Genomic DNA, 11,330 nt, shown 5'->3' on the forward strand with positions numbered 1-11,330 from the left:
TGCATCGCCAAAGAATTTTGTATCTCTCAAATGTGTAAACTTTTACTTATTTTAATATTTTTAAATGTGTTTTATTTATGTTCTTAATTAATTTATTTCTTTATCACAGTGTAGTATAAGAATAAAATAAAATATTGTTTTACCTACAGTACAATTAAGGTCATTAGTACTTTATTTTTAATGTACTGTTCTACACATTCAAAAAAACACATGTTCTTACCATGGCAAAGCATTTAAAAATGGAGTAAACATTAATCTACTTATATGGGTAGTAAAATTTTTAGCACTTTTTGCAACATGAAAAGTAGTATTCTCTGCATTTGTAAAAGCCTTACATTTAACTCTGTATCTACGAACATTATATAATTATTAAATAGACAATAATTTAAGAATAGTAGAAAGGAATTTTTTTAATATAAATATTTAACATTCTATGTACTATCAAGTTGTATTTTTTCTTGTTACATTAACGCTAATTATTTCTTTAATTGCTGTATATTCCTGTGTTACGTCCAGCTTTAAAAAAAAAAAATGGTTAAGGAAAGGCCATCTGCGATTTGGGAAAAGCAGAGAAGGACGCAAAATTCTTTAACTTGTGACTGTACTAGACGGACGTACGACACGAGGGCAAATGCACTTTTGTTGCTTCGTAATGTAGGTCAGCCTGTCACGACACCCTTTAACGCCCTTTCGAGAATCGTACGATCGTCGGTCGTGATTTGAATCAGAGAATCTAATCTTTTTAACTCGTCATCGAACCTCGCGTGATTCTTTTCTAGGTGGAGTCATTCAACGAGACGGATTAATTTGACGAAGAAATGGAATAAATTTTAATAATTAATGTTTTTTGTAAAAACTAGAATTACATATATTTTGAACAATTTAATAAGTAATTAAACAATTGTTACAAAATGTGTATACATCATATCCTTCTTTCTTTTTTTCCTTATTAATTAGATGCCTATTTTATTTAATTATCTAAATTATTAGCTTATAATTAATTTATGATACGTTACGTTTGATATCGCGAAATTTATAACTGTTTCAGCCGGTGGAGCACACTCCATGCGGATAAGAAATTCTCGCAGGTTGTTCATCTCCTTATCGCTCCCGCATTTTAACTCAAGCGAGATGGTCGCTGCATCTTCTCTTATCGGCCGGATGACGCGGCCTCAGTGACCAACGCAAGGTGACCAACGCGATGTCCTTCGTTAACAAGTGGGTTACTATTCTCTTCTGCTATTCTTTTCTCTTCTGGATTGCCACTTGTTTGGGAAGATTGGCTGGATGTAACGCTGGAATCTGGCGCTCTTTGATATGTTGCGAGTGAGATTTCCGAGCAGCTCATCCAAATCTCCTTGGGCGTGGTCTCTGTGGATTCAAAATACTGTTGATTCCATTCTAATCAGTCTGCCTTTCAATGGTCCACAGGTCGAGAAAACAGTGTCGATTGGTTTAATTTCAATTTTTTTTTTTTAATCAAATTTTAGTTCTAAAGTTTGCAAGTATGTTGCAGGAGGAAAATAAAGATGCTATAAATGAATGTGTATGTCACAGCATGCGGGGTTTACACGTCGTAGTGTGTAATTTACTGGTCTGCATGTTGTAGCATGCGAATTCTTAGATAAACAATTTTGATACACGTAATTGGATTGTAAAAAAAATTCGGGTAGAGATGGTACTGTCAATTCTATTTTTTTTTTGTTTTCCCTCTCCAAAAATATTTTCAGTTCTTGAGTTCGAGTGCGTAGGTCGAAGTTTTCTTTGCAGGCGGTAGACAGGGTTGTGTCCATAAAATAGGTGATATTATTTTTGCGTAAGAGTAACAAATCCTGTGTTTCAATTATATATATTTTTAAATGTTTGTATATGAATAACGGTAGGTTTCTGCGAGCTTTGCTTATAACCTGATTTTGATTTCCATCTCCTGATTCTACATCTTTGTCATCTGTTTTTTTGTCCTCACTTAATTTGTCTGGCAGGTTATTTTTGTCTTCCATTTCTCGAATTTTGTTTTTGTGTTTATCGAGATTCTTGAATGTCATCTTTTAGCAGATATTATTCTTGGTTTGGCTTCGAGATTGCGTTCTGCTAGATTGAGGTGTCTCGTGAATCAGCACTTTTTTTGTAATTTGCAGTTGATGTGGTTCTCGATTCTTCGCGGCATGTGAGCGACATGTGAGCAGCATTGAGTCGGAGTTTTCTTCGAATGAGTTCTCGTTGGACAACAAATTTTCAATCTTCTCGTTGTCCGAGAGATGGAGTTCGAAATCTTCGTCTTCTTATTCATCAGATTCATCTAGTATTTTTGAAATCACCTCTTCATTTTTTGGACCATCAAAATTAAGAAATTTATTATGCTTAATTATATTACAACCTGCTTTTTCAAGGTTTATGGGATTTTTAGGCAAGGCATTTACGTTGGTTTTACCTGCCTTATACACAACGTCATAGTCATGTCCTACTAATTTTAATCTCCAGCGGAGTATTCTCATATTGGCGTCTTGCGCATTCTCAAACCGAACCAAAGGTTTATGTTCCACTTTCGGTAGATCTTTATTTGTTGCTCCTCGTGATAATATGCCTTTTAGTGCTATTCTGAAAAGCGTTGGTGATGATTAAAATAAAAGGTTTCGAAAAATCAGGATATTATAAAACTGGTTTTTTGCATAATTTTTGCTTAAGTATTTCAAATAATTTTTTTTTTTTTTTAGTTGAATTTTATTCAAATGGCACTTTAATTTTTAATAAATTTGTTAGTGGTTTAAATAATTTGGAAAGGTTGGATATAAATTTTCTGTAATATCTTGCAAAAAGTTGTTTAATATTTTCTGGCGTCTTGAGCCTAAGGGAGTTTTCTGCGGCATAATTTTTTTTTTATTTTGCCCTTTTTTTATCTTTATTTCTTTTTTATGTAATTACAGAAATCTGTATTGTTGCGTATTTATTGATTGATCATCTGTCGTCGGTATTTGATGTTGTAATGAATGTATTACTGTTAATTTTCTTCAGGAATACAAAATCGGTCTTGACAATTGAATGTAAAATTTATTACACTATTTTCTTCTTGTGTATTCAAATATTCTAGCCATAATAATTCTCTGATTTTTGTGAATCTATTTTTTTCTGTCTCCTCAGATATTATTAAACATTTTTTATGAGATATATTATCTTGCATCGTCCGCTTCTCTTTCTTTTTCTTGACATTTTCAATTATTTCTTGCAATTGAGTTTGAATTGACGCAATTATTTCTAAAAACGATTTATTTTTCTTAAAATTATTAGTGTTGGGATTATAATATTCAATTCTTTCTATGAGTTCTTCAATGGTAACATGAGAGAAAGTGTTTGGTAAACAATTATTTTTATCGAATGCTCCAATTCTTGGAAATCTTAATTTTTTTAGAAGGAAAAAAGAGCTTTTCCTTGGTTTTATTATATAAGATTGTGTCGCATAGTAAGCCTTGATTAATTATCTCCTCGCGATTACAGGACATAAAATTCATTAGAGAAGTTTGATAATTATATTGAACAATTTTTTTTCAAATTGACAGGAGAGATTTTTAAATTACCTACTCCAAATTTTTCAGATCTGGATAATCCAAGAGAAGTTTGGTAACTTTCCCTTTCATGGATCTGTTTTCGGATCTTTGAACAATTTAAGAGAGAGATTTGGAAGCTTTTTCCTCTAAAGCTTTGAAAATCTGGATTTTTAAAATTCAGACTAAAGTTTTTATTTAATTCTTTATTTTCTCTTAAAATTTTATTTTTATTTTTTTCTTCAATTTTATTTTTATTTTTAATTTCCTTTAATTTCATTTTTGAATTCCTTTATAAATCTCTTAGTTCCTTTCATTAAATCATTTCTGTACAAACTCCAAATTACTGTGGCGATTAAAATCCATTAGTGTGACGAGCGTGTGTTCATCCTTTTTTCTCTACTAGTCCATTAAATGTTTAATATTTTCTTTCTTTTACATAAATTTCTTTAGTACTGTAACATGTCAACCATGAGACCGAAACATGTTCAGTTTAGCAAATTTCTTGCATTGTACTATTCTTTATAGTATAATCTGCACGATTATTTCTTCATTAAAAGTTATTTGACTGATGTGTCTTTCCCATAAATTAATCTATAGCCAGGAAAACTACGCAGGCGTATTTTCTCCTTTCGAGTCCCGACACTTCATTCTAGTATGCGCACTCATGAAACACACTTGAGCAACTTCGTCAGGAAAATCCCATGGCTTTAAAAGATTCTCTTTGATGCCGGATCTACATCGTAAACAATTATTAAATACATAATTTAAGAATAATAACATCAAATTAAAACATGTAGCATTTTTACATATCAATTAGCGAATAGCGATTATACTTTTTAACAATGTTAAATATTGAAATATTATATCTGTTAATGACATTAGTGATGTTTATTACTGTTGTCTTTTTATTTCTTATTAATAAGAACGAATATTATTAACTACTTAAAACTTGAAATTTTAATATTTTAAGTATTATAGTATTTAATGGTATTTATTACAATAATACAATAATTACATCATTTAAGAGAAATATTTAAAGTGCTTGATAGCACACTGCAAATAAAAAAAACATGTTTGGAAGCAATGTAAAACAAGTAAAATTTTTATTATTTATATTTTAAATATATACAACAATTAAATATATTTAATTTAAATACATACGACCTGACTGATATCTTTATTTGAATTAATTTATTACATCTTTCTAATATAACAATAAAATCTCTAACTAAATTACATGCTTAAAAAAATTAATCTCTCTACTTTCCAAACGTGAGTACTGTCATTTCTTCACTAACTCTTATCATGATATTGTTAAACTTATATTAGGTTCATTACTGCATAGAATATATAACAGTGAAGTAAGATACTGAGGCTTTTATTAACTGCAAATTCAAACGTTTATTTTTATGAAATTTATTTATAATATGTAAGCGTAAGAATCTCACCGTGGCAAAACACTCCATGGATGCAGTAATTAGCCCACCAACAGTCAAAGTAAACTTCTTGGATTCTTTTTGTAATAAAAATAGTATCATTCTTTGTATATGTAACGGGGCTCTGTACCACTGAACGTTGTACCTATGAAATTGTACGCAAATAACGATTCACTGATTTGTAAAAGAAACATTTTTTTATCAATTATTTTCAGCATTTATACTAATTTGTTCTGCAACTGCATTACTCCTACGTTTGATGAAACAATTTGTAAAAGACGGTCGTTCATATAGAGAAGAAGGTGGTATTATGATAATTACATGAAAATCTTGTTGACCAGAGCAAAATAAAACGATGTGCTCATTATGGCCTTTTTTGTATAGCTTCATTTTGACAAGCGTCAAAAACGTGTCAATGCCAGTTGAATGGTTAATAAGATATCTTCTTCCAAGTTTTTGTATAGAAGTAGTTATTTGATAAATTGTAATTTTACTATTCTATAGTTTACATTACATGTATTATAGATTTTCAATATTACAGTCTACATATTTGTAAGTATATTTGTACATATTCTACATTATTTACTTTTTATTTTGAATAAATATGTTTTTATAACAAAGCATTGTTTTTTTTAATTAAAATCAATTTCTAAAATTTATTTTTGTGATGAGCCATATTACGCCTGTTGCTCTTCAACCCATTATGCAGTGTTATTACATTTTTGTAAATAATGTTCAATATTATTTTATGTCATAATTTTGAGTGTAGAATCTATTGAAGAACAGTTTGATAAATATTGTTTTTAAGTTAAAATATTGATTGTTAGAAAAGTTATTGTATAAAATGTGAATGGGTTGCTATAATATCACCTTTTCCACTACTGTATCTCTCTCTCTCTCTCTCTCTCTCTCTCTCTCTCTCTCTCTCTCTCTCTCTCTCTCTCTCTGAAATATTCCTTACGTAGTGAAAAATACGTGACTATTGTGATCTATTACAAGCTGTCCGATATAGTTGCCTACAAACATGTATATAAGGATGATTGTTATAATTACAGTCGGCAAAAACAATTCTTCGAAGTTTTTAGACGAAATTATCTGAAAAATCTAAGATACAAATTTCATGAGAATTATCAGTTTTTTGCGTAAATACTTTGTAACCAATAATCTACAAAGTGCAATATAACATAAATAAACTTGGATTTCTTCTTAAAGATAAGAATAATAAAAGTTTTATACGGAATTGGGGGAAGGTCGTTTTGCAATGTTGGTTAATTAAAAATAGCAAGAAAAGTAATATATTTTTGAGAATATAATTATAAAAATTACTCAAAGAATATGTTAACATTACGCGAAGTTACATTTGAAAAATATTACTAAACTTATGTTAATGTTACTCGTGTAAAAATACACGGTTCGATCTTGCCACTGGCGTATATACTTGGCGAGAGATAGTATCGTGTCTCTTAATACATTCAACATTAAATACTGAATTTTATAATACAATGCATTTATTTATTTTTGTTTTATTCATTATTTATACTTCCATAGTATATATTATACATTTATTTAAGAGATATTACATGCGTCATTTTTATATTATTTGTAATGATTGTTATTGAAGATTTATAAGTCCAACATTGGTTCACCGATTCTTGTCATATTTACTGAACAGTAATTAATACATTAAATTTTTCTTTCTTGTTTTTATATATAATACGAAATATAAAACTTACTTGTAACATATTTAAAGTTGTGCAAGTCACAGCACTCGCAATTAAAAGAAACATCATTGTCTCGAGTGTGGAAGTTAAATGTGTGGACAATCTTCGTAAAAACAAAAAAAAATATTATTAAAAATTTTACATGAGCATTAATTGCAATCATAGATACAAACTTCATAGCTGTCCGATGAATGTCGACAGCATAAATTATGCCATTAGTCATCCAAATCTTATTTTTCTGTGTAATATTATTTTGTTGAATGTGAATATTAATTGCATGCTCAATACGATAACTGCAAATGTCATAATTATACATACATTAACTTATTAAATAACACAATTTTTCTACTAAAAACACATTTTCTCATATTTTTTAATATTCTGTCTTGCTTAATCCTTTCAGTCACGCAATTTAGGGAGCATATAAATTTTTATGATACAGACTATTGCTCTAATTACAAAAGAAATATTAATAAGAAACTTATATTTCAATTATTGAAAATAATAATATTCTACCCTGTTGGATTCATTTTATTTGATCCGCCATTTTAAATACAAAATTTTAATTTAGCAGCCACAAAAATCTTTGTATATGAATACACAACATGTAAATTTTTCAAGTAATCAAAAAATTATGTTTATTTATAAAAATTTGCTTTTTTTTCTACTTTTTGTTATAAATGATTTAAAATTTAACTTACAAAAAATTTGCAAAAAAATTTATTTTCTTTCTTAGAGCATATACTTTATTAAAAAGAAGTATGCATTTATTTAGAATAATGCACATATAAATAAATTTTAAAAAATAGCATTTTCGGGTCTTAATTTGTTTGTAACAACAAAAATGTTAATAATAATTAGACAAATGACCATTGAAGAGTCAAATCTAAAATAAATAATTGAAAACACAAAAAGTCTAATATTATTCATAAATACTATAATTAAAACAAGAACATAAAAAGTGTCTTATATATCACGCTGTGAACGAAAAGGTTAAACAAAAATTTTAATTACAGTTTAAATTATGAATGTTATTTCTACATCTACGTTTGTACCAAGCAATTTTAAACAGTCCACATATATGCATAAAATACGCGATAAACATTGTTCCTGTTGCTAATATCGCAATCGTTCCGGTACAAATTATTGCAAAAATATGCAACAGAATTAAATTGAAATATTTTTCTTGATCGATAAAGTACTGCGTCATAATTGGCAAACGACGAAATCGAGATACGTTTTTTGGTAAATCACCGATGATGTACCAATATTGGCTAATAATAAAGATAAACGGGATGCAAGCGCCAAATACTGAAAAACATTTAAAGACATTTTTATCATCAAAATTTTTACCCTATATACTTACCAAATTCTATACTATTTAATATGTGCATATACATACATTATAAAATTTTACCTTTACTAACTTATTTAATTATAATTAATTTATATTTAGTACTATTTAATTAGTTTATATAGTTTGTATAATGTACGTTATGTTATTAATGTTATTAATGTACGTTAATTATCACAAAAGTATATATGTATATACCTATATATTTTTTTCTGTTATAATATTTGCTGTGTGTGTGTGTGTGTGTGTGCACAGCAAATATTATTACAGACTTGTGTTATATACCTTGCATAAAAAAAAACATACAAAGTATAACTATAATAAATATTTGTCAAAATCTATTTTGAAGTTTTCATATATTACACTTTAAATAATAATTTTTAAGTATAGATTTGAAAACATTGTTTTACTTGTAAGTACAATCGTATACCGTCTTGCAGTGCAATTATATCCTTTTATAATAGCAACTTCATTTTTATCTTTTAATTGGTTATGTACATGCTGAAGCTGCATCAGTAGATCCTTCATCTGTTATTCCATTAATTTTGTATATAAGAACATAGATATGTATATATAATATTTTTAAATAAATAATAAGACTTTATTCCATAAAGATGGTGTTATGCAATTAAATATATAGTCCATGAGTTATTAACTTACATTTCCAATATTAATCCAGAATAAATTGCATTTTACTGAAGAAAAAGTACAGAAAGATACGGAAGACAGAACCTTGTTGACGAAATTTAAAGTATACGTTGATGTCATTAGAGATGTCAACTATCAATAATAATTTTATTTATAATTCTTATATACACAATTACAACTATATACAACATGCTGTTATACATTCATTACTATATATAAGTAGATTAAGATTAACTATTTGTATGTTTTACGAAACGATATATTATACTTTACTTTTACCTGAAATACAATACCCGCCGTCAAAATAATAGAGAAAAAAAAAAATTGTAATCGTGTAAATGTAGATTGTTGATAGGGCCACAAACCGAGAATGAGCAATAAAATTCTATTGAGATTGAAATATTGTAGTTCTACACGAATCATTTCTCTACCTACGATGTCCAGAATGCGACTGATTACAAAGAAGTCGACAAGTACAATTATCCCTTCTTCTTTTCTATCGATCGGTTAGATATTCTCTCTTAGAAGGTGAATTTTAGCGCGAATACCATAATTTATGTATCATGTGTTTTATGCATCAAAAAGAAAGAAATTGAGAAATTCTCATTCATATTTTAGTAGTGTTTCTTACAATAAGATCTATAATATTGTTCCAACATCGAGAAAATTTCAACAAATATCTTTTTTAATAAAAGAAAGAAAAGAATTTATTCGTTTATGAGAGAGCAAAAGTCATACAAGCTCATATTCTTTTTTTTGTGCAATAAGCTCTTATTCTCGTGTAGATTCTTGTGTAAGATACGTTTAATCTTTTGAGAGGAATATTTTACAATTTTAACGTCTTGGATATCTATCTTTATTAAACGATACATTGATATAGTGTATGTTTTTTTAAAACAAAATAATTAGTTTAATAATTTAATTAATAATATTTTTAATGTGCTGTTTATTATAAAATGTTATAATTATTCATATTTTTTAAATATTTATTTAATAGATTGGGAAAACTAGCATGAATGACGTATGAGTATATTAATGAACAAGTATGAAATGTCGATATATTATTTATATTAAATTGTTACAATAATATTATTTTCTACATGATCTATTTTTGATTTTATTTATATTGTACTTTTTTTTAGTACGTATTTATTTAATACTGCAATATTTAATTTTATTATTTATTAAAACATACTAACAATAAGACATTAATAATAAATGATTTATTATGATAATGTTTTACTTGTATATCATATATTGTATAAAATATCATAGAAAAACTAAGAAGAGACTATGGAGAGTATTCAGACTAATATTAAATAATTAAATCTATATATATTTGACGAGTTATACACGTATACAATATTCGATTTTAATGTGTTAGTTTGAATATTTTTAAATTCCATGTTTTTTTAATACCACCTAAAATTACATAATCAAATGCAGAATTTTGTGTCTTTCAAATATGTGAACTTTTACTTACTTTAATATTTTTAAATATGTTTTATCTATGTTCTTAAATGATTCATTTTTTTGTCACTGTATAATATAACAATAAAATAAAATATCGTTTGACCAACAATACTATTAAGATCATTATTACTTTATTTTTAATTTACTGCTCTATACATTCAAAAAAACACATGTTCTTATCGTGGCAAAGCATTTTAAAATGAAGTAAACGTCAGTCTACTGATATATGTAGTAAAGTTTTTAGCACTTTTTGCAACAAGAAAAGTAGTATTCTCTACGTTTGTAAAAGCGTTACATTCAACTTTGTATCTACAAATATTATATAATTATTAAATAAACAATAATTTAAGAAAGATGGAAAGGAATTTTTTTAATATCATATAAATATTTAATATTCTATAAATTATCAATTTTTTTTTTCTTGTCACATTGACGCTAATTATCTTTTTAATCGCTGTATATTCCTGTCACACTGGTGACTTCAAGAAAGCTTTAATTAAACAGCTAATTTTTTTGGCGATTTGCCTGACTTGTGATTTCCTAATAGAAAAGATGTACTTAGAATATCCTGTCGAGATTCGTGCAACGCAAACAGGTGTCCTGACGACAGGAGGGCGGTTCTACCAGGATCGCATACCTCGCGAGCAGCTCCTCGTGCAGGATGTAGGCACGTAAAGCGACTTGTCTGCCTCCATGCATCCTTGATCCGGAAATATGCTTCGCGTTTGAGGCAATTACGGGCATTAGCGTTGGTGCTGCTGCGGCTTTAATTTGACTCGCATCCATCTCACTTCGACGCTTTTGAACTTCCCAAATATAATTATACGCGACGCTCCCTTTACCCCGACAATAATTTTCTTCCGTTATCGTGTAACGTGCATTTGAAACGCAAAATAAAAGATATATCGTGTAATAAACTATAATCTTTACTAATTATAAAATAAAAACAGTTGAAATATAATAATTTTATTTATTGTATTATACTCGGATAAATAATTATAAAATAGCTTTTAATGTATTTAAATTTAATTATATTAATATTTAATTTTAAATAGAATCCATAATGTTATTTTGGCGTCAATTTCTAATTAATTATAACATTGTAATATATTATTTAATTTATCATAATTTAATTTTTGAATGAACGTTGAATGAA

At 27.7% G+C, this 11,330-nt stretch overlaps 2 protein-coding genes across 8 annotated transcripts in view; one reads left to right on the forward strand and one right to left on the reverse strand.

Annotated features, from left to right (window-relative positions):
• The window catches only part of LOC105202583 (non-structural maintenance of chromosomes element 3 homolog), a 314,468-nt gene that overhangs the window by 293,226 nt on the left and 9,912 nt on the right, over positions 1 to 11,330 (forward strand). For 3 of the 5 annotated variants that reach the window (XM_039455631.1, XM_039455632.1, XM_039455635.1), the window contains one exon: positions 1,049 to 1,218. The exons of the other annotated variants lie outside the window; for them this stretch is intronic. The gene's annotated coding sequence lies outside the window, so the exon portion shown is untranslated. The remainder of the gene's footprint in view (positions 1 to 1,048; positions 1,219 to 11,330) is intronic. 5 annotated transcript variants of the gene reach the window in all.
• Positions 3,931 to 8,647, reverse strand: LOC105202587. Of its 3 annotated transcripts, none has more exons than XM_039455619.1 (7): positions 8,464 to 8,647; positions 7,755 to 8,010; positions 6,873 to 6,992; positions 6,712 to 6,802; positions 5,940 to 6,082; positions 4,991 to 5,123; positions 3,931 to 4,275 (listed from the first exon to the last, which is right to left on the reverse strand). In XM_039455619.1, exons 1-7 carry the CDS (start codon positions 8,579 to 8,581, stop codon positions 4,231 to 4,233), a joined length of 906 nt encoding a protein of 301 aa, XP_039311553.1. In that variant the 5' UTR covers positions 8,582 to 8,647; the 3' UTR covers positions 3,931 to 4,230. The 3 variants fall into 3 exon arrangements, with proteins under 3 accessions (XP_039311553.1, XP_039311552.1, XP_039311551.1); XM_039455618.1 differs by lacking the exon at positions 3,931 to 4,275 and adding an exon at positions 4,705 to 4,927; XM_039455617.1 differs by lacking the exon at positions 3,931 to 4,275 and having other exon boundaries at positions 4,705 to 5,123.

This window comes from Solenopsis invicta, chromosome 12, assembly GCF_016802725.1.
Source record: "Solenopsis invicta isolate M01_SB chromosome 12, UNIL_Sinv_3.0, whole genome shotgun sequence".
Classification (NCBI taxonomy): Eukaryota; Metazoa; Arthropoda; class Insecta; order Hymenoptera; family Formicidae; genus Solenopsis; species Solenopsis invicta.

What these genes read in the sequence shown, in the direction of transcription:
- LOC105202587 (XM_039455617.1), bottom strand. Translation starts at nt 8,581, where the DNA reads ATGAAGGATCTACTGATGCAGCTTCAGCATGTACATAACCAATTAAAA. An exon ending in GTATACGATTGTACTTACAA is followed by an intron (nt 8,011 to 8,463) that starts GTAAAACAATGT and finishes AATGTTTTTCAG; the next exon opens with TATTTGGCGCTTGCATCCCG. An exon ending in AGTCACGTATTTTTCACTAC is followed by an intron (nt 5,124 to 5,939) that starts GTAAGGAATATT and finishes ACAATTTCATAG; the next exon opens with GTACAACGTTCAGTGGTACA.